The sequence below is a fragment of the Callithrix jacchus genome, chromosome 12, assembly GCF_049354715.1.
Source record: "Callithrix jacchus isolate 240 chromosome 12, calJac240_pri, whole genome shotgun sequence".
Classification (NCBI taxonomy): domain Eukaryota; kingdom Metazoa; phylum Chordata; class Mammalia; order Primates; family Cebidae; genus Callithrix; species Callithrix jacchus.
In genome coordinates, this window is record NC_133513.1 from 72097021 (window position 1) to 72121236 (window position 24216).

Below are 24216 nucleotides of genomic sequence, written 5' to 3' on the forward strand. Positions count from 1 at the left end.
ACTAATAGGTTTGGTTCAAGAATGAGTGACTTTTATAAAAATGAGTGACAGACTTTTACTGCTTTGAGTAAAGATTTATTCTTCTGCATATTTCCAATGCAATTTCACTTTCTAGTTAATATTTATAAAAACCTAAAACGTATAACTTTATTGAAGTGTAATTTATGTACAATAGGCCATATTCATTCAAACCGTACAAGTCAATAAATTTTGATAAATGGTTACACTCTGAACTCACCACCACACTCAAGTTACAGAACATCTCCATCATCCCTAAGAGTTTCCTCACAATGCTTTGCAGTGTGTCACTCCATCTACACCAGTCCCAGGGAATTAATGGTCTGCTTTTGCCACTTACGACTGGTTTGCATTTTCTAGTGTTTTAATATAAATGGAATCCTACAGTATATGCTCTTTTATGTCTGGCTTCTTTTAGCACATTTTTGAAATTTGTTCATGCTAGTGTACATATGAGTAATTTCTGACTTTTTATTGCTGAGCATTCTATCATATAAATACACCTTATTTAGTTTATTCTTTCACTGATAGGTAGAAATTCGGTTTTTATACCTCCCACCAAATTATAATACATTAATGTTGCTTTTATCAAGTGCATTCAATAACAATTACAATGATCACACTATGCAGAAATTTTAAGTACTTAAAGCCTGAAGACACAGGATATCTTAAAAGTTAAATCCAAATTTATATAGATACCTTGCTCCAGAATAGTTATGGTAAGTTAATAAATAAAAGACATCCAAGCATGAAAATATATTACATTAGTAGGATAAAATTCTATAGGAGCTGTGGAATAGAAAGATGGGAAATTTCCGAATAATAAGAAGTATGTTAACTATGGTATTTAGAACCTATTATACAAAAGTGATCTGACTTTTATCTTTTTAAGTCAGTATTTCCAGTATGCTAGAAATTTAATCCTGTCTCTTCAAATGCAAAATGTTATATGTCCACTTTAAAATGTGAATTTGAAAATTAAAAACATTTGAGAACCCCTTTTCTCAGGTCGTACTCTCTGGCTCTTTACTTGTCTGAGGTGGGCAGGAACACTGTTTTTTTTTTAAAGTTCCTTTGGTGAGACTGGGCACAGTGGTTCATGCCTGTACTCCCAGCACTTTCGGAGGCCAAGACAGGATTGCTTGAGCCCAGAAGTTCGAGACCAGCCTTGGACAGCATAGCACGACCCCACCTCTACCAAAAATTTTTTTTTAATTAGCTAGGCATGATGGCACGCACCTGTGGTTCCTCCTACATGAGAGGCTGAGGTGACTCTCTTGAGACCAGCAAGTTGAAGCTGCAGTGAGCCTTCTTTGTGCCACTGCACTCCAACCTGAGCAACAGAGCAAGACCCTGTCTCAAAATAAACTAATAAATAAACTCCCCCAGTCAACTCTAATGTCCAGCAAGGTTGTGAAGAGCTAGCCTAAAGACAGTGGTCTCTCTCAGGAGGAAAATGTTGGACAAGGAGTAGAAAAAATGAAAGCCACTTTGTTTACCATTTACCTGGGAGTGTTAGTCATCTGGCAAGGTTTAACTATTTGCAAGATTTATAAAAATACAAACCAACAAGGTCTTACAGAACTTAAGCTTAAAAAAATGTTAGAGGGGCCAATAACTATGGTGCCTTCCAACGATGAAACATTAACTGCAAGGCACTAAACAAATTATTTTAAGTAAGTGGGATTATTTCAACTGTAGACAGTCCCAGGCCTGGAACGCTAAACCACTTGGAGGAGTGGTGACAAAGAAAAATTAATTGGCAATTGTCCCTGGGCTCACTGCTGACATTTTTCACAGCAGTATTTTTTTTCTGCTTACTGTCCAGAATCTCAAGTCTGCAGCTTGTTTTCCAAATCCCTATTTCTCCTCTCTTCTATTTTTGTGCCTGTTTTTTCCCTCATCTTTGTTTCTTGTTATGATATACCCTACAGTGATGAAAGATAAAACCAGGATTTGAGCTCAATGCTAAATTCCACAATTAATTAGCCACATGACCTAGTAAATAATCTATAAAATGGGTAGCATTGTTGTTTTGTATAGTGAGGTGAATGGTAGGCCCAAGAAGGAAATGCTTGCACACTAATTCCTGCAGTCCATGAGTATTATTATAAAGCAAAAGATATGATTGAGTTTCTTGAGATGAAGGGTTTTTTTCTGATTATCTGGGAGGACCCTAAATGAGATCACACGTATCCTTGGGAAAGAAAGGCAGATTGAGTTTGGGGACACATAGAGAAAATGAGATATAAAAACAGAGCAGAGGGAGCTGCAGCCACCACAAGCCAAAGAATGCTAACAGCACCAGAAACTGGAAGAAACAAAGAACAGATTCTTCTCTAGAGCCTCCACAAGGATTGTGGTTCTGTTGACACTTGACTTTTGACTTCTGGCCTTTTAAAAATTACTTTTTTCATTTTTTTAAGACAAGGTCCAGCTCTGTTGTCCAGGCTGGAGTGCAGTGATGCAATCTGAGCTTACCGAAGTTTCAAACACCTTGGCTCAAGTGATCCTCCTGCCTCAGCCTCCCAAGTAGCTGGGAATACAGGTGTGTACCACCATCACTACTAGCTAAATTTTTACTAGAGATGAGGTCTCACCATGTTGCCCAGGTTGGTCTCAAAACCCCGGCTGAAGTGATCCTCTTGCCTCCGTTCCCCCAAAGTGCTAGGATTACAGGCAGGAGCCAGGATTACTTCTGGCCTTTAGAACAGTTAGAGAATAAATTTACATTGTTTGAAGTCACCAAATTTTTGGTTATTTGTTACAGCAGCCACAGGAAACTAATAATCCTGGTTTACTTCCCAAGGCAAAGAAGAAGCTAAACAATATATGAGTGCTTTCTGAACTAAACTGTTAGAAAATTGGACCTCTCTTTACTGGTCACTTTTCACAAGGATTTCTAATACCATGCATACAGTTGCTCTCATGGATCAGTATTCATGGAAAAGACTTCAGGGGAGTTCCTCAGGCTTTCCTGTCTCACTGCATACCCTTCTCCCTAATCCTTCTTTCCAAACAGTTTAGTATTTCTTTCATTAGTGGTGTGGATATTGCTAATTTTAGCAACTCCAAAGAAAAAGAGTAGTTCTAACTACCTTAGCCATGTCTCTTGAATCTGGCAAGCAATTATTCTCTTTACTACAAGATCCTATGTCAGTTCAGGATACGGAGCAGGTTTTCTCAACAGCAGCAAGAATGATGTTTGGGACTGGACAATTCTTTACTGTGGAGAGAACTCTGCACATGCTGTATGTTTAGCAGTGTCCTTGTCCTCTCTACCCACTGGATGCCAGTAGTACCCTCCCCAGTCATGACAATCATGTATTTCTCAGAATAATGCCAAATGTTCTTAAGCAAACTGCTCTACCCTCCCTCCCCCACAACCAGGAGAAGAAACCCTGATTTAGAAGATGACAGGATATGACTCGCCAAAGATCTATCTACTGTGACTGAATTAGGGAAGCAGAAGCCTAGAAAAGCCAGAGTGACACATTTTAAAATCAACTCCATCTTAAACTTCCCAGTCATGACCCATGGTCCTAAGATGTTCACAGCTAAGAAAACAGCTTCAAGACACCTGTGAGAATAAACTCCTACAAGACAAAGTCCAAATGTCCCAATACCCATAACAATATATGCTTCCAAGAATTATAATAATGCTTTGATGCACTTACACACTAAGATGTCAAGGATGGATTGACTTATTTATTTGAGATGGAGTCTTGCTCTGTCACCCAAGCTGGAGTATAATGGCATGATCTCAGCTCACTGCAACTTCCGCCTCCTGGTTCAAGCGATCCTCCTGTCTCAACCTCTTGAGTAGCTAGAATTACAGGTGTGCACCACCACACCTGGCTAATTTTTATATTTTGTAGTAGAGATGGGGTTTCACCATGTTGGCCAGGCTGGTCTTGAACTGGCCTCAAATGATCCACCCATCTAGGCCCCTCAAAGTGTTAGAATTACAGGCGTGAGCCACTGCACCTGGCCAAGGATGGAGTTCTTTAAATCAATAAAGGACTAAATTTGGTCATGCTATCAGCATTATCTGCCTGTACACACATCTTAGTCTTTACATAGAGAAGATCCCCATATAAGAAAAATTTAAAGACAGTGCATTCCTCTGCTTGTTTCCTGAGGACCCCTACTCTGTAATGGAGCTTTCAATAAACTATCTCTTCTCACTGCACTTTGCAACTCATCTTGAATTCTTTCCTGTGCAAGATCCAAGCCTCTCTTGGGGTCTGGATCAAGATCCCCTTTTCGGTAACAGCTCTACCTCAGATAGACAACCCCAATCTCCATTCATACATTAGCATTTGTCCTAGACCTCAAAAGAGGACATACGTCCCAGCAGCCTGCTGATTTCATAATGAAATTGGTCTTTTTGATAGTTTCATCAGTGTTTCTTAAATTATGATCAACATTCCCATTTGTGGCAGAATCACTTGAGCTTCTTTTTGACCTGCTGAGAGAAAGATTCAGGAATTTCCATTTTACATGTTTTGTAGATGATTCTTAAAATTTCTTTGATAAACATTAGTTCGGAAGAACTTCGGACTCCAGGTAGATGCCATTATATTTATTCTACTCTCCTGGTTCTGGAAACTCATCCCAGTTCTCCCTGACAAAGTCCTCCTTCACACTTGCTGTCAGTTGAACATCTGATTCTGGAGACCCCAGCCTAACTTCTGCCTACACTGATGTCTCAAGTTGTCTATCTTCACTTACAGTACTGATGCCTCACCTTTCTGTCCCCAGTAGTATTGATGTCCTTGAATGCAAGCTCTGATTTCTGTGGATGTATTCAGAGCTATTATGTTTGTCTCCATACAGATAAAACCTTGCCTATGCCTAATGTAGTAACTCTATCAACACTTCCAGCCTTAACATATTTTTGTATTCCTTCCTGCATCCTAAATCCTGGCATTGTCCTACCTCTTGAGCTCTGTGGATACCTACCTCTTGAGCCCCTAGAGGGACCAGAAATCTATAGGTCTAGGTAGAGAAATAATCAAGTTGAAGGAATTCAGTTCCTTTTTCAACATTCCCCATCTTGGCTGCCTAAAAAACTTAAGCATAATCTTTTCTATAGTTCTCTATCTTATCTCTCACACTCTACCAGTTATTAAGTCCTGTGGATTCAACCTGTTAAATACCTTTTTTTTAATATATATTTTATTTTTTGAAAATATTTTGAAAGATTTCAAAAAATATTAAGATCCCTGATTGGAAGGGGGAAAAAATCAACACAATGAAATTTAGGAACAGAAATGCAAGGGCAGCTGCTGCATCCGGCCAGGAGATACTCATTTTATGATCCCAAGTGCACGCTGTGGTCCACGCAGAATCACTTAATTACCAGGCTTCTGGTGGCAGGACCCTGCCCAAAGTCAGGGTCAGAAATAGGACAGCTCATCGTGCTTGGCTTTGTTGGTCTGGTAGTTAGAGAAGGTCAAGGGCTTGTTTTCATGAGGGAGACTTTGGAATACTCGCAAGTGGACAAATTCTTCATCACCGACATGCACCTTGATGAAGTAGTTTGTCCCCGCAACCACCTGGCTCCTGAAGGACACAGCCTTGAACACGGGGAACTTCTCGTTTTCTTTTTCTTCAAGCTGGGACCTCACCTGGTCGGCGACGTTCTGGGTCTCGGCGGTGGCCGGCTGCGCAGCGGAGGGCACCCCGCACATCATCGTGGTGGTGGCGGAGGGACTCGGCAAGGGGACTGGGCTTAAATACCTCTTGAATCAACCAAATTCTCTCCATCCTGACATGAGACAATGAGTGCCCTGTTCCTCCTGCCTTTTCACAAATACAGAAGACTATTAGCTGCATAGTAGCCACTCTCACTAGTAGGTTAGCCCACAATCATGCTCCAAAATTATGTAGAGAACAAATTTATAATCTGCCATATGCAAGTTAATATGAAGATGCCACTGATGACACAGAATACTAGAAGCTAATATACAAAAGCACCAAGTCTAACTACAGACCTGACATATCCCTATCAAAACCCAGCTGGTTTCTTTACAGAAACTGACAACCTGATCCTAAAATTCTTATAAATATGGAAGAGATCCAGAACAGTTAAAACAATCTTAAAAAATAAAAAAAGCTAAGTTAGAGATCTCATACTTCCTATCATAAAACTTGTAACAAATTACAGTAGTCAAGACAGTGTGGTACTGGCATAAAGGTAACATATAAATCAATATAATAGAATTGAGACTTCATATATAAACCCAAAGATCTGTGGTCAATTGATTTTTCACAAAGGTATAAAGACAATACAACAGAGAAAGAATAATCTTTTCAACAAATGGTGCTAGGAAAACAGATATCCACAGGTGAAAGAATGAAGCTAGACACCTATCTCACATCATATAGAAAAAGTAACTCAAGATGGATAGACCTACATGTAAGAGCTAAAACTGTAAAACAGAAGAATATATGGGGGGTAAATCTTCACAGTCTTAAATTTTGCAATGGTCTCTTATATATGACACCAAAAGCACAAATAAAATGAAATAAACCGGACCTCATCAAAGTTAAAAATTTTTATGCTGCAACTGATACCATCAATAAAGTGAAAAAAACTCCTGGAATGGGAGAAAATATTTGCAATTAATTTATTTTATAGTGGCCTTAGATCTAGTCTATATAAGGAACTCCTGAAACTCTGTAATAAGTGAGATAACCCATTTCAAAACGGGCAAAGAACTGGAAGATATTTTGCAGACATACAAGTAGCCAATAAGCACGTAAATGGTCAACATCATTAGTCCGAATGTAAACACATCAAAATCATGAGATGCTTCACACCCACTAGGATGGCTATAACATACAGTAACAAGTGCAAGATTGCCACACACATGATTCATTCACTATTGGCCACTACTGCCAGCTTAGGAAGTTGGGAAGCTCTGAGTTATAGCACTACTCCCACAAACACTACATCCACATTTTTTAACCTAAAGAACTTTTTTAAAAGGCCAGTTCCACCCTCCAGATTCTGGCCCAGGTATCTGCATGCATTAAGAGTTGATCTTCCTCAGCCACTGTTGAGAATCACAGCACCTAGCTTGAAAAAAAACCTACCCTACATTAGCATATCACTCTACTTTCCTCAGTTTGAGTAAAATATTCACTGGAGAGAAAAAAACAAACCTTATGTCTACTCACACTTACCCCTTTCCAAATATACCCCCTAATTTCTCTCCAACCACCTTAAGGGCTTTTTTTTTTTTTTTTTTAAGATAGGGTCCCGCCGTGTTGCCCAGGCTTGAATCCAACTCTCGGTTCAAGTGATCCTCCCATCTCAGCCTCCTGAGTAGCTGGGACTATAAAAACCAGCCACACACCCATCTCCATGCATCTTAGGGTTAATCTTTGTTACTAGCCCTCACTACTCAGAGTTGGTGAGACCTCTCCATTTCTGCTTCACTCACACTACGTGGTTTGCTCACACTGACACCAACAAACACCTGTCAATCCCTATGTCCCTCCTATCTTCCAAAAATACCTAGAAATTGCTGCTCTACTGATGGTGTTATTTCTTGTTTTCTAATGTTGCTATTATTTGTCTACTGTACTTGGTTTTGCATTTTAGTCACCTGAATGATATTTGGAAGAAGGTGATTTCACCATTTTCAAATCTTTTTTTCTTCTCTTTATTGTCATTTAGGTTATTACAAATGGTAAGTAGAAGCTCTGCAAAAGTAAAAACTGAGTAGGAGGAAATCGTTTTGGGAAAATATTCTGAACTATTTCAGTCCAATTAATATTTGATACTAGGCTTCTACAACATTAGATGTTATTTATGTCAGCATTAAGAGAAAATTCCTATACTTTAAAAAATTCTCCATCACCCCCATCTAAATATTGCCTGATCGTCACAGTATAAATTTCATCTTGGAAAAACTACTGGCATCAATAAGTATCCACTGACACTAAAATTCCTCTTCATCTTAGTTACACAACTACTGACAACCTGTTCTAACTGGTAACTTAGGGGAAAAAATACAGAAATGAGTAAGATGGTTGGTAATACTTCAATACTTTTCAATGATTAAGAAATTTAGACCGCTGTCTCATCACTTAATCCTACCCAACATTTAATGCATGAAATTTCCAGTAAAAAAAAAAAATAGAACCTCATAGATGGGTCTAATCAAATATGCACCTTCTAAAAATATGAAGGCTAGCAGTCGGTAACCTATATAATAAAGTCACCATGTCAAAAGTATGGAGTCCTTTCGTCCTCCCCACTGTATACCTGATTTTGGGGAAGGAGGACATAAAATGGGATAAATTTTAAATTAATAATGGCAAAAAAGAATAAAGTCAGAGATTTTCTTAGACATCACACATGTAAATCAGAAACCAATATATAAATGATGTTAGGTGATTAAAAAATGTTTAGTTTATTTAAAATTCTTTTTTAGGGTCAACTTTATTTACTGGCTCCTTAACCAGTGAAACATTTTGAAATGTATTAGAGAATGGTTGTATGTTTTATGTATTTCATATCAAATATAATCAGTGATTTAATAAATTATCCAAAGTTCTTTATTTGTGAACAATGTGAGACTGACACTAGCTTTGTATGGTTTTGCTTTTTGTTTGAAAAGTCTTACAAATTTACAGCAATAAATGTATTAATATTCTTATTCTTTCCAGAAGTTCTATTTTAAAAGGAACATTACTGCTTTAAAATTTCAAAACATACAACATAGTCTGTGCTTGTAACATTTTCAGATTTGTCTGTGATAGCTTGATGTTATGAAGAGGAGGGAGAGTAGCTGTGAATGGAGAAAAGAGGGAGAGAATATTCTTATAGTAAATGTTAGTAAAATTAAGAGAAATAATTACAACTGTCTCCATTCTCCTAAGGATGTCACTCACAATATAAAAATTTCCTGCTGTTTTAGCACAACCTGGTGGTGATAAATTTTAGGTACAGAAAACATCAGAAAAGTAAAGTGTTCTAATTACTTTAAATCTACTTAAGTAAGCTACTATAATTTTTTCAATTCAGAAATCAAAATATACACATTCAGAGCAGCTAGAAAAAAAATAACATACACCCTGTACAAAAAAAAGATGTTTCCAAAAAAGGAGTTAGCCAAAAGCAAAAATAGTTACAGAATTATAGTTTGCTGAATTTGTACACAGTATTAAGTAAAGATCAGAAAATAAAATAAACACACAACCCTCTCTCCCCTCAACTAATTACTTTTATAAAACCTAGTATTGGCACTCCAAAGAACAAAAGTATAAAAACTACTATATGACTATTCATGACAGTATACACGTTGCTTTATTTCATTTCTTCAGCACCTTTCCTTCTACCACTCAGTTCCTATAGCAACTACTTTGTTGGATCAAATTAAGAAAAGTCTAAAAAATAATAGCCAGGTCTAATGGTTTGCACCTATAATCCCAGCTTCTCAGTAGGCTGAAATGGGAGGATCTCTTGAGCCCAGGAGTTCAAGGCTGCAGTGAGCCATGATCATGCCACTGCATTCTAGCTTGGACAGAGCAAGACTGTGTCTCCAAAAAAAGTAGTAAGGTTTTATTTACAGCCAAGCATGGTGGCTCATGCCTAGAATCCCAGTACTTTGGGAGGCCAAGAAAGGAGAATCGCTGGACGCCAGGAGTTTGAGACCAGCCTGGGCAACACAGCAAGACCCCATCTCTACAAAAAAATACAAAAATTAGCCAGGCATGATGGTGTGTGCCTATTGTAGTCCCAACTATTTAGAAGGATCACTTGAGCCCAGGAGGTCAAGGCTGCAGTGAGCCAAGATCACAGCATGCCCTCCAGCCTGAGCAACATAGTGAGACCTAATACACACACACACAAAATAATAAGGCTTTATATGAGTGATCACTGGTTACTGATGCTCTTATTTTTTATAACAGAAAATCTCTGTCTACTGTTAAAGCTAAATAGCATTTGGTATATGGCATGTCAGTCTTCCACACATATTGAAGTTTAAGAAAGGCTTGGATCCAGTGTGTATTCTGGATGTCAGGGGAGGAAATAAGGCTTGGAAAACAGATTATCCTATTATTTAAAATATTAAAAATTACACTATTTTAGGAACAGAGAACCAGATCCAATTTGAAATTACCATAAAGTTATCATAAAATTGTTTTGCTCTAACTCTTCACTGTTTACACCTTTCTTTCCTATATGAAGTTGTTAAGTATTTGAGAAACATACTTAATGCTGAACTTCCCAATATGTTTGGGAAGGCATGATGTGAATGTTAAGTATAAAACAGTACAGGTAGTTAATGTTAAAAGAGCTCAGAGGAAATTTCCCTGCAGAGTTAACTACAGCAATGTTTTTTATGCTGCATTTGTCCTGAGATGTTTGCATAACTCATTCCTCTAACTCAATCATTACAAACACTCCTATGTGCACTCTGAGCTCATCTGAACAGAATAGAACTGAGTCAATGATTTGAGTTACAACTGTCTCCATTCTCCTAAGGATTGTACATAATTAGTACCATTCTAGATGATACAGGAAATTAGGGCTGCATTTTCTCCTGAAAACCTAATTGAGAAAGCCTGTGACAGATGCTAGCACATCTCTTTCTCTTTCCCTCTACTCCCAAACTGCTGGCCTCAAACCCATTGTATCTATTTCACTAATGGCTGACACTGTCCTGTCTACACCCAGAGGGAGAAGCAACCGTAGGGAGAAGTTATTCTAAAACATGCAACTTTATATATTTAAGTCTCATCTTTCCTCATAAACTATTATTTTTCTCTCACATTCCTATCTTTGTCAAGCTCAGCATATAACAAGTCATCCTTTTGTGACATCAAAGTCTTCAAAGTCTTTCTGGAGATCTAGAGTCTACAATTTCTAAATATTTTGCATAACATATACAGTGCATATAAATTGAGTTATCCTGTACCTGTGAACTGATGATGAAAGATGAGGTCAGGCGCGGTGGCTCATGCCTGGAATCCCAGCACTTTGGGAGGCTGAGGCAGACAGATCACAAGGTCAGGAGATTGAGACCATCCTGGCTAACACGATGAAACCCCGTCTCTACTAAAAATGCAAAAAATTAGCTGGGCATAGTGGGCACGCGCCTGTAATTGCAGCTACTTGGGAGGATGAGGCAGGAGAATCACTTGAACCAGGGAGGCAGCAGTTGCAGGGAGCTGAGATCATGCCACTGCACTCCAGTCTGGGCAACAGCAAGACTCCATCTCAAAAAAAAAAAAAAAAAAGATGAATTATTCAGGTCAAACAGGTGGTGTGGATTTTGAAAATCTTTGCTTGACTCTCCTGAAAGAATGAACAAATGCTAAAGAAAGATGGCTTTCAACAACAGTGAGGTTTTTGTGATATGTGCTAATTGGAAGAGGTGCATTTTACTAAGCCATAGCAAGTAATTTTAAAAGACTCTCAATCCACACTATATGGATCTTTTTCATTATACTGCAATGTAATTTGAAACTAGATTATTTTCCTTGCTAACACTGAGAAACAACAATTTGTTAGGCTTACACAGTGATAACCTATTTCCTTTTAAAGGTGACAACAATTCTAAAACCATAATATTTGAAAACAGTTGAAAAACTATCCTAACACCTCAATACACTGGAACAGTCATCATATCACACTATATTATAGACCATGAGTTGGCAAATTTTTTCTGTAAATAGACACAGTAAATATCAGGCTTTGTGGACTGTAGTTTCTTTGGCAGCTACTCTGTCACTATAACAGAACAGCAGCCATAGACAAGTAAAAGAATGATCTTGGTTTTGTTCCAATAAACTTTATGAATATTCATGTTAATAATTTTCAAGTATCATAAAAGTTTTTTAAAAATTTTAAAATTATAAACATAATTCCTAGCTCACCAGCCATAAAAAGCAGGCAGCAGGCTGGATTTGGCCCACAGGCCTTAGTTGGCTGTCTCTTACAGCCAACTCTTTTTATACATTATGCAAAGTGTTTCAAATTCCAGAGACTTTGGAGACTTTTCATTTTTTAGATTTCTCATTTTAAAATATATACAAGTTTTCTTTCTGATCAATATACTCACATGAGAGAAAATAATTCAGAAAAAAATATAATTCCTTACTTAAAAAAAAGAAAAAAGCTGTGAAACAAATGTTTCATCTTAAAAGATATAATTAGAAAATGAAAATTAAAGATTAAAATTTTGATTCTATGCAACATAAAATAGATCTGGTACATAATTTCTTAGTATTTACTTTAGAAAAAAGACAGTGAGAAAAAGGTTTATAAATTTCTCAGCCCCTTTTATAAAAAGTTGCAACTGAAACTAGCAATCACTTACATGTACAACCATCAACTCTGAATATAATATGAATTATACCTAGAAACTGGAATTTACCTAGGTGAGTTCAGGCTGCTTTTTGAAAAATGCACGATTATATCACAGAACACTGTGGCTTCTACAGTTTGTAACAATTATGAAAAGGAAACTCCTGCCTCCATAATATAAGGAAACAAGAATACTCTTTACATCATCCTGTATAAAAAAAACTTCATAGTCTGATTTACCTTTATCAAAGGTAAAATAATTCACATTTGCATGGATTACTTTTATCCTCAGTAGTTCCTAAATACAAAATAAATTTTGCATAAACCTTTATCTGGGTTTTCCAAAGCAAGTATTACACTGGCAGAGGTCCATGAGCTGAAGAAAAAGAAATTTCTAATTTTATAATAGCTTCAGGTATTGAGACCTAACTGGTTTCTTGTGCCTATCCATTGTGAACACATCTCAATCGTCTAAGAAGTCTGTGTCATCTTTTGATGGTTGCTTCATTTTTCGTAAAAGATCCTTTCTCCCAACTTCAATCATGTGTTCTTCCCAAGACTTAATTTCATTATCATAACGAATTTTATCATCTTCAGCAAGCTGAACATATATCTGAGAAAAAGCATAACTGTTAAAATGATTTACTTATTTACTAAAATAAAATTAGTATTTAAAATAGCAATTAATTTCTGAAATGCTTCTGTATATACTTTAGAAATTACACTACCATTCTGTATGTATAAAGGGAGACTGGAGAAGAAATTTTCATGAGATAAAAGTTAGATGAGGAAAATGTAAAGAGATAGACTGTTACCTCTTTGAAATTATTGTTACAAGTTCAGATTTTGAGGTATAGGAAGGGATAGCAGGGTATGCAGCAGCAGGGTAGGACTGCCACTCAATACAGTGGACACTCGAGCTTATGAGTGCTATGGTTTCAAATACCAATTTTATTTGCAGATAAAAATTACCAAGAGAAAAATGCCAAATTGGTTCTAAGAATATGAAAATAATTTTAGAATGCCTGTATTACTAGTAATATAAGGTTGTCCTCACATGAATCAAGACTTGCCCTAATATATTCTCTCATAGATATCCTAACTAGACACTTGAGACTAACAACCATAATACTCACTTTCTTTTCAGAACTAGACAGATTTTTCCAGTTTTCAACTACAGTCTTCAGCTTTTTCTGTAAAACAATATATATTTAAGTTAAAGCAGTTAAGGGACTTCAGTGATTAAGGACCTTTATTATTCATTCCAACAACAAAAACTCAGATACCAAGAATTACAGGCAAAGTATCATCAGTTCTTAACATCTTTTCTCTCTAAACAAAAACTATTGAATTGTTAAAATTTACAAAAACAAATTGAATAAGGTACTTATTTTTGATTCAGAAATATTAACATTCAGGTATAATCTATACGTTGTCATAAACAAACTTCAAAGTCTATTTTTACTCCTTCCCTGTAGCTTTATGTTTTATTTGAAAATTTGTGCTTAAATGTTTAGATACAGTAATAGGAATAACACAACACAAATCCAGCAAATCTACTTAGCTGAACTTAATTATATGACCTGGAAAAAGGTCATTTTACCTCCCTTGGGCTTGGCTCTTGATTTATAAAATTAAAGGGAGAGAACATTTTTTTTTGAGACAAAGTTTCCTCTGTCACCCAGGCTGGAATGCAGTAATATGATCACAACTCACTGCGTGAGTCTTGACCTCCTGGGCTCAAGTGATCCTCCTGCCTCAACTTCTGGAGTAGCTGGGACCACGGGTGTGCATCACCATGCCTGGTTAATATTTTTAAAAACTTTTTTGTAAAGATGAGGGCTCACCATGTTGCCCAGGCTGGTCTTGAACTCCTGAAATCAAGCAACCCTCCCACCCCAGTTTCCCAAATCATTGGGATTACAGGCCTGAGCCACAGTGCCCAGACAAAGATGCTGACTTTTGCTCCCTCTAAAATTCCATTAAACAAAGAAATCCTTTTAAGGCATAAATTCACATGAACAAAGATAATAGAAGAGGGCACTATCAACACAAAATTCTGGAAGCTGAAAAGCAGATGCATTAGTGGCAACTGACTTAATTGATGAAAGAAAGCTAACTGTAAAACTGGCAGTGGAGAAAACCTAAAAGCAACTTGATTTACAATAATACATAATTCCCAAATATCGTAGGAATTGGCAGCACCAGATAGGTGTAAAACAGGTGAAGCTAAGGTTAAACACAAGATTGGTTGAAAGACTGTTTCAAAAGAGATTAGGTCAGGTGCAGTGGCTCACACTTGTAATCCCAGCACTTTGGGAGGCTGAGGTTGGTGGATCACCTGAGCTCAGGAGTTTGAGACTAGCCTAGGGTAATAAGGGTGAGCCCGTCATCTCTACTAAATTATCAAAAAAATTAGCTAGGCTTGGTGACTGTAGACCCAGCTACTCGAGAGGCTGAGGTGGAGGAATCGCCTGATCCTGCAAGGCAGAGGTTGCAGTGAGCCAAGATCGTGCACTGTACTATACCTGGGCAACAGGCTGCCTGTCTCAAAAAAAAAAAAAGGTTAAATTTCTACCATGGCAAATTTTAGGACATTTATCCTCTCCAGAGAGTAAAATAGTGTCACTCTCTAAAAACCAGGTACAGTTGAGGGAAATGGTACCATGCTAAAAGTAGAGAGATTAAGTTAAAATGTATACAGTAGCTCAGGGGGAAAAAAAAGCAAAGAAGGCTAAAGGAAAACATTACAGAAAAAATAAGAAAATTAGAGGACCAGCTCAGAAGATGCATATACAAGTAAAAGGAGTTCTAAAGGAGAGGAAAAAAAAGTGTCAGATCATATTCAAAGGACCAATAATCAAAACAGTTTTAAATTTATCAAAAGCAGTACAATAAGGTAGTAGAAAAGAAATTTTTACATTTTGAAGGAACATGTTTTCCAAACTAGAATTCTATGCCCAGTATAACAGATGAACGTGAGAACATTTTCAAACATGCAAAACTCAAAAACTTAATCTCCCATGCACCCTTACTGGGGAAGATGCTATACAGGAATCAGAGTAAACCAAAAAAGTTAACAACAGAAGCAAAAGCAGCACCATAAGGATAATGAGGGAGATCCCAAGATGTTAGCTGTATACTAGGATTAGAAAGCAACAGTCAAACTGGAACAAACCCCAGTTTTCAGAATCAAACTGAAGGAAAAATACTTCCTAAATTTACTAAAAGCTGGTGAATATTGAGGAGTTTGAAGGTGAATTATTGGTAAGTACAAAAAAACCAAAAAAAAACCCTAAGTGAACAATGAGACATAATCAACTTCAGGGAAAATAAGTTTTGTAAGAAAGAAAAAATAATTATAGCATATGACAGTTCAGCTGTGAACAGGGCTTACATAATCATAATAATAATATAGGGATGGTGCAAAAGTAACTGCTGTGTTTGCCATTACTTTTAATGACAAAGATCACAATTACTTTTGCACCAACCTAATATAAACACACACGATAACTATATTGGGAGGTAGGAGAATGCAAACATGAGAACAGTGGGATGACAGTTAAATGTCTATCTTAAACAGTGGAGGTAATGCTTAAAACATAAGATAAAGAATGATTAAAGTTGAAAAAAATCAAGAAGCAACAATATAAGAATGTTACTTAGGGATACGGAAACAGAATTTCTAAAATGAACAACAAATCTAATAATCCTGAAGGCAGAGTGCCAAAAACTTCATTTTATATTAACATGGGTTAAGGATCTGAACATCCACTTCTTTTACCAGGTCATATGATACAAGAAAAAAAGCAATTGCCCATTTGGAGCTTCTAAGTACCAAAAATTAGTTAAGACTAAGCCACAGCTGGGATTGACAAGCTTCCTTTTTCTTTGACACACTGATATGATGACATTCACATGTATAATATATCCCCATGGGCATAACCAAAATTTTATTAAAAGATATAACATGAAGCAATAGGTTACAATCAATTCCCCATAGAAAATATTGCAGCTCTACTCTCATTCTTTGTAATGATTGTAAAACAGTTAAGAACTGCTGGACCAGCAAAACCTCCAGAAGAACTTTAACATCCCTACATATTTTAAAAATGTAAGTATTTAAATTTTAAAAATTGGCTATCTACGTATATGTATTGGCAACTACATACCCAAACTGATTGTATGTGGTAAGAAAAAGATTTTTCTTTAAAGAGGGCCTTTAGAGAGTTTAATGTCTGTAATTCACCACTTTTCTTCACCACCTGACACAGCACCCTGTATTTTTCCTGTCTAAATATTTTAAAAATTAAAAAAAAATGTATTTCAGCTTTACCTGCGGTGTACCCTCCTTAGCTTCTTGGAAGCATTCAGCTACATAAATGTTATAAGCTGTACGAGCTTTCTTTGGTTTTCCAAGCAGTGCTAACTCCTGAATAAAAAAAAAAAGTGGAGGGTCAGAAATAGTGTTAACCTTCATGAAACTTAATTTTACCTAAAGAAACTTTACTCACTACAACAACTTTACAGAATGTCCCTTAAAGTGAATGTTATGATTCTTATATAGGGCAATTATTACATCTTGGGGTCAGAATTTTTTGACAGTGGTGTTTTAAAAATTATATTAGATTTTTATGAGTTATTTTCCATACAAAACCATTTCCTTTACCTATTATTCTCATAATCTCCACGAACTAAATAACTGAATATATACATACAAAACCTGTTTAAAAGATAAAACCACCTCAGTTCATCCTTGCATGACACTACGTCCCCTTGACCAAATCACTGCATGCTTCCACCACAACCCACGAACACTGGACTATTGTTTAATAATCTTTCATCTCATTTCATTCCCTGAATGTCTCTACCTTTAAAGCTTTAAAATTGGAATTAAAGTTGTGTTAATTCCAATTTTACTAGTTACCAAAAGGGAAGAAACTGTGGAAAAGAATACAAGTATCCCTTACTATCAGTTTAGTTCCTGAGTTCAGGGAGTGATATTGCATTATCATACTCAGTTTCTGAATTTGGATAGTAAGTAGTATCTATAATTTATAAAATTCTGTGGCTCTTAATAGCAATTTGGTTATAATCAATAACAATTCCAACTTTTATTCATAAGTATAAGCAGGAATCCTCTGATTTAGTTTCTTCTTCCTGAATCTCTCAGTCACTAAGTATTGAAACTACTATAGACTTTAAGCACTTTACAACTTAACTATTTCCCTCTTTGTTTCTAGAGCTACCACAAGGGATTTCTCTCCTAAGGGTTTTAGCTGTAACTTCCTAGTCCCCACACTTCTCACCTGATCTCTGAACTAGTTGGTACTGGGAGTCTTTAACAGGAAGAACAATTACAAAAGACAGAATGGAAAAGGAAACTTTATAAATGCCCAATTGTCATGTCTGGTCCTCTCTAGTCTTAGCATAGGCTGGGTGCATTAAGGAGGAAGGAAGAATGAAACAGGGAGAACATACTTTAGTAATCACTCTTCCAAATACCATCCTTATGTAGGTACTCTTATTTTTCACTTTCAATATATCTTCTGGCTCCCTTTTACTAATTAGATCAGTCACCCTAAAGCAACAGCTTCATGGACTTGAAACTGGGCAGGTCCTTAACCCTAGTGCTAGGACAGCTTAAAACATTAGGGTAAGGGAAAGATGTATTAGCATCTCACATTCAAAGCTGTAATCCAGTCTTTCAAAGAAATAGTTTTAACTCTGATGATCATTTTGTAATAGTGTAGGTACATGACTAGCAAACTGACCACTTCACAATACTGGTTCTATGAAATAAATGTGTAACTTTCAAATGATGACATTTATGTGAATTAATACACTAAGCTAGGAACTACAAATTTTGAAGCATGTGAGGTTTTTAATAGTTGTTCCTTTGAAGAAAAAAAAAATTCCGTCCTAAAGGCACTTACTTGATTAGATAAATTGGCACTTTTCTGATGTGTTAATGAATTAATGAATACTTGGCAATATTCCATATCACACTCACCATAATCTATAGAACAATTCAAATTAATAGGTTATTCTAGAGAAGCTCGGAAGCAAAGATTTGGTTATAATCAATAACAATTCCAACTTTTATTCTCTGTTCCTATAGTTTTCATTACTGTTCTACTAACTGTATACCTTAAATGTGGATACATCTGAAAGTAGCAAAAAGGATTTCCAAACAGACTCAATGACAAGTGGTCCTAGCGGCTATCTCACTTTTCAGAAGAGAACTATCCCACTTTTGCCTAACTGTAGAATACCTAATAACATTCTACCATATTGTATCTGCCTATTATTATTATTAAGAGAAAACTATCTATATTCGTAGTAATATAAATCTCAAATATTTACTGTAACAAAAAAAGTATTTCAATGACACTTACTCTCTTTTTTAACACAAGTTTCCTTTTTAAATTTTTGTTTATCACTTCTTTTTTCAAAGACATAATCTCACATGGAGTTAGCTTTGCTTCAATTCTGTTCACCTCTTCTTTGTATACCACCCAGGCTGCCCTATAAGCATCTTCATATATCTATAAATAAAAAATCCAAATTAAGTCAACAAACCATTGCTGGCAAATTCAACATAGCATGTGCCAGGGAAAGGCAACTACATGACTTCAAATAGACAGATTTTATCACCAGGTGGAAAATGTGATCTGGGATGAGATGTATCTGGATTAAAACACGCATTTTCCTTATACATACTAATCAAGGTGAGAGTTTAGTAAGCAGCCTCCATTTTCAAACTGCTGCCACTTCTTCACCTCCACCCCATACATCCATATTCTCATTATTTATGTAGATCAGAAGATATAAAGTTTCTTTGTAGATAACAGATTATTATTATTATTTTTTTTCTTCCTGGAAGATATCACACTAGTCCAGATAACAAGATTATTTTTTAAAGGTCTGATTCATCTGGTCCTTTAAAGGACATGACAACTGCTCCTAACTGCTGAATAACTGGTCAGCAATGCTGAAAACTTATGTGCTTACTTTTTTCTCTGACTCAGGAAGTTCCCTCCAACGCTCGGCGATTCTTCTAATTAGTTCTGTAGTTTTTACATCTATAGATTGAAATAAAATGAAAAAAGATGCCACAATTTTACATCTCAGGATTAATTTCTAAAGATTTCCAGGAAAGCACAGTCTTAGGATTAATTTCTAAATATTTCCAAGAAAGCACAATCCATACCACACATTATACAATGATTTAACTTTCCCTTATTTAACTAATTTAAATATGTTAAGTAATTTATCCAACATTATTAAAAGTCTATTCTCTAACTGCTAAGGAGTATATCATATACCATGAGAAACAGTCTACAGTTTGATTACTAGGTTTTGTGTGTTTTTTTTGGAAACAGGGTCTGGCTCTGTCACCCAGGCTGGGGTGCGGTAGCACAATCTCATCTTAATGTAACCTCCTCCTACTGTGCTCAACTGATTCTCCTGCCTCAGCTTCCCAAGTACGTGGGACTACAGGTAGACATCAACATGTCCAGCTAATTTTTGTATTTTCACTGTTTCACTATGTTGCCCAGCCTGGTCTCAAACTCCTGAGCTCAAGCAATCTGCCTGCCTCAGCTTCCCAAAGTGCTGGGATTACAGGCGTGAGCCACTGCACAAGGCTGATTACTAATTAAAGAAGATGGATGATCAATTGCTTCAAGTTTTTTACTTCCATATTTCAATCAAAAACACTTTTCTGAAAAGCTATTTGAAATTCAACCTGTTATTCTCCACTTCCTTCTTCATCTTAACTAGAATGATGGCGTGCAATTGATTTTTGTTGTTGTTTGTTTGTTTTTGAGACAGAGTTTCACTCTTGTTGCCCAGGCTGGAGTGCAATGGCTCACCACAACCTCCGTCTCCCAGGTTCAAGCGATTCTCCTGCCTCAGCCTCCTGAGTAACTGGGATTACAGGCATGCCCCACCATGCCCAGCTAATTTTGTAGCAGCTGATGTTTAAAAACACCTGTTAGTACCAGCTCTTACATTTAAAAGATGTGGGTACTTAAGCAGGTCTCTGAAACTAACTCCTTAGCTATAATGTGAGCTTTTTTAAAAAAATTAATTATTATTATTATTTTGAGAGAGGATCTCACTGTCACCCAGACTGGAGTGCAGTGGAGCAATCATGGCTCACTGTAGCCTCAACTTCCAGGGATCCAGTGATCCTACCACCACGGCCTCCCAAGTAGCTGGGACTACAGGCACCGTGCCCCCACACCCAGGTAATTTTTGTATTTTTGGTACAGACAGGATTTCCATGTTTCCAGGCTGGTTTTAAAGTCCTGGGCTCAAGCAATCCACCCACCTTGACCTCCCAAAGTGCTAGGATTACAGGTGTGAACCACCTCACCCAGCCTAAGGTGAGCAGTTTTATTACAGTTCATTAGATTTTCACAAGTGCCCTGTGATGTCTTAGAAATAAAAATTAAAAAATTGCTATTATCTTTACACTCTAACTTAAAATAAGAGCCCTACAGGCTTTCTAGGAAGTCAATAAACATCCTACCTGGAAATGTTTTATTGGAACCCAAGACAATAAAGGATTTATCCTTTACAACCCTACAACCCACCAACCAACCCCTTGTCAAGGTCAAGGTCTGAATCAAAGAACCAGGATGGCTCTAAACTCCTAGGATGGAAAGGTTTAACCTTTCTTATCTTGAAAGTTCTTGAAATTAGCAGTAATTTGCATAGAGCTTTATACTTTATGGATGCTTCCACAGAAGCTGCACCTTTATTAACAATTCCCTGAGGCAGAAAAAGGAGGAGCTAAGCAAGAGAAAATAATTCATCAGTGGTCCTCTAGACCAAAGGCAACTAGGCCCCAACTTCAGTTTTATCCTCTTCCTAGGGTGCTTTCTACACTATATGTTATTTTAAAAATACCTTTTATTAGTTCTCATTTATGTTTAAAGCATTTCTATTTGGTATAAAATAGAACTTCCTATTTTACAGACATCAAATGATTGTTCCTGCAGTCACTGAATGCTTTAGTACTGCAATTCAACATTGCTATTAAAACTGCGTAGTGGCATTTTTATTACATGAGAAAAGGGTACACGCCCCAAAACTCCTTACCTGGGTTCTGAGCTCTAAATATGGGTAGTTGTTCTTGAGAAAATCGAATGTAAGAACTTACAGGTTTCTTTGGATAACGTGCCACGACAGATGAAAACCATTTCGGTGAATAAACAAAACTACATATAAATAAAAAGAAAATAACCAATGTCAGATGTTTAACTGTCAATATTCACATGTATATGAACATAGATCCCAAATAAGAGATGTCATAAAGATACTATGTATCTAACACCTTCAACAAGAATGCTAGAGATTTATTAAAACCCCGTCCTAACCGTCTGCGGGACTGAAGTCTCAAAGCTCTCATCTCCTAGGAAGGGCAGGGACCGGAGGAAAGCGTCTACACCCCAGCTCCTGGGCCACGCCTCCTCAATGCCTTGACGATCTCTGGAGACTCGGCGGGAATTCGCAGAGGAGGCGGAACGGGTCCAAAGCCGGACAGTGGGGAGGGGTGGGAAGAGGGAGTGGTGGGTAGCAGGAAACAAGATACAAGGGATTAAGGCCTGGTCTCAAAGCCACCGTCCCCTTAGCAAGATGGAGGTTTGAATCAAAGAACCAGGCAGGCTCTGAACTCCTAGGAGGGGCAGAAAGTGGAGGACAGGGTCTACATTCCAGCCCCTGGACGTCCTGGGCCCTGCCGCCCCTTACGGCACAGGTAAGCTGGCCTACCTGACGGGGTAGCTCAGTCGACTTCCACAGCCGGTGCACAGCTCCGCTCCGGACCTTCCCAGGGCACTGAGCACGCCCCACATGCTTCGGAGAAACGCCATCGCACTAGCGGAGGAGGCAGACACCGGGCCCCAATTTCGGAGAGCCTCCTGACACGACAGAACAACCCCAACACTGACAACCAGAACTCGCGTGCGACCCTCCGGAGTTCGCTATCAGGCCCGCCATTCGCGAGGAACTATGGGAAAGTTGTTAACATCCGGTCGGCAGAACGGGGGCGGGGCAGGGCAGAATTGGCGCAGACGTTGTCCCCGATGGGTGGCGGAAGAGGATCCGCGAGATGAAGGGAAACCGCAAGCAGCTAGCCTGGGGAGAGCTCAGGCCTCGACGGGGCGCTGCTGAGCTGCCTCTGGCCCCAGACGCCCGCAGCAGTGGGTTCCCCTCCCGGGCCAGGAAGGTGATGGAGGGACAGCGGCGGCCTCACCTCGGCCTGGCGTTGACCGTTGTCCGCCCGTGACGGCCACAAGGACTGTCCGTTAAGGACTGTCCTTGTAACAGACAGCCCTGCATCCAGGACGCCGAGGTCCGGGCGGCGGATGCTGCGCGCCCAGCCGAGCCTCTCAGTTCAAGCCAGGGCTGCAGCTCGGAGTTCAGAAATAGTACCAGGAGAGCAGGGGATTCGCAAACTTAAAAATGCAGTTTCCAAGGCCTTACAGCAGAGCTTAATTCCGTGTGGGGCCTATGAATCTGCATTTTAGCGAGTTCCCCAGAGTTTAACAAGTTATAATGTCCGTGGTCTTGGGACCAAATTTAAAGTAACATGGCTTTAGACTGTTTATTCTACCATCTACTGCAGTCTTCAGTCTGACCCCCAACCTGCTTAATTTGAGCAGAGGAAATTGGCTAGTTGTCCAGTCTCTAGTCTCAGTTCTAGTTCCATTAACGTCTTGACTTGAAAATATTGCATTCCCTCGTGAAGATTCAAAGATGGTTTCCCCTTCTGCAAATGAGGATATTAGCCTAAATCAGTTTCCCTTCCAAAGCCCGAGAACATGTGACAAATATTGCTGTACGATTTTTATTTGTTATAGAAGTACCATTTTCTGTATAGGCAATGGCATGAAAAAGATTAGAAACAACTAACGATTTCTAAGGGCCCTTCCAGCCCTTAAATACCAGTTGTTTCCAAGCTAACCACCTCCTGAGACAGTCTTTCTTCTGTTAGCCGTAATTGTTAGAAAATTCTTACCAGTGTAATATTGAGCTGACGGTCTATTACCTTTCTGTAACTATGAAAATATTGGCTCTCTGGAAGTAGGACTAAGCCTACTTCTGTTAAGCGGTAAGTAATAACCACTTGCCTTTTCAGATACTCTAAAGGTTGAAAGGGACCTTCCAGGTTATCTGTTCAAACCTCCCATTCTGGCATGGAATAAACAAGTATTTTTTCCTTAGTATATACTATGTACAATGCCCTAAACATAAATAAAAGACACAGTATTGTGCCCCAGCCCCCACTGGCCCCAAAGATAAGGCAAAGTGGTAAGTAATTACAACATGGGGCTAAGATAGACGTTATATAAGTTGATTTCTAAAATAATTTGTTTCCCTCTTTGTTCTAGAATATTTTTGTTCTTTCAACTGTTTGACATAAACTTCTTTTGGATATTAAAGAAACTTTTTGTTGTTTTTTCAGATATCATTTTTATAACTCTTGCTGTAAAGACCTTACAAATCAAATCCATAACATTTTTCATCAGATGCCAATCTTCCTTAAAACTCACTTACATTGGAGTGATAATTTTACTTCTAAAAGCAGGATTTACAAAGAAACATTACCCACGTATTCAAACTGTCTTTGAACAAAAAGGCATGGTTTATAATTACTTTATAAAACATAAAGACTTAACTGCAGCCTTTCCCAGGGCCCATTTGTTGTGGAGTTCATCCACTCCCATGACTCCTATTAGTTACAGCCTCATGACTGCCATATTGAATCCAGATCTCTCCTTTGAGTTCCATATTCATATAACCACTGTCTTCTGGACATCTTCACCATCATGTCCCACAAGTACTTCCATTTC

General features: G+C 37.8%; 1 protein-coding gene and 1 pseudogene across 6 annotated transcripts; both read right to left on the bottom strand.

Moving 5' to 3' along the window:
• Window positions 1-53: 53 nt before the first annotated feature.
• Window positions 54-11092, bottom strand: LOC118146335 (cystatin-B pseudogene; annotated as a pseudogene). Its single transcript, XR_013524984.1, has one exon. The product of XR_013524984.1 is annotated as a cystatin-B pseudogene (transcript).
• Window positions 54-22362, bottom strand: TFAM (transcription factor A, mitochondrial). 5 transcript variants are annotated; one of them, XR_013524983.1, is made up of 9 exons: window positions 22133-22362; window positions 21461-21579; window positions 19364-19434; window positions 18748-18897; window positions 16686-16781; window positions 13486-13542; window positions 12780-12962; window positions 10959-11259; window positions 54-8825 (listed from the first exon to the last, which is right to left on the bottom strand). XR_013524983.1 is itself a non-coding variant. In XM_054243043.2 (8 exons), the coding sequence occupies exons 1-7, from the start codon at window positions 22231-22233 to the stop codon at window positions 12813-12815; spliced, it is 744 nt and encodes a 247-aa protein (XP_054099018.1). In that variant the 5' UTR covers window positions 22234-22362; the 3' UTR covers window positions 54-11259; window positions 12780-12812. The 5 variants fall into 5 exon arrangements, 2 of the variants coding, with proteins under 2 accessions (XP_054099018.1, XP_009008155.1); XR_013524982.1 differs by having other exon boundaries at window positions 54-5826; window positions 10959-12962; XR_008475552.2 differs by having other exon boundaries at window positions 10959-12962.
• Window positions 22363-24216: the final 1854 nt, after the last annotated feature.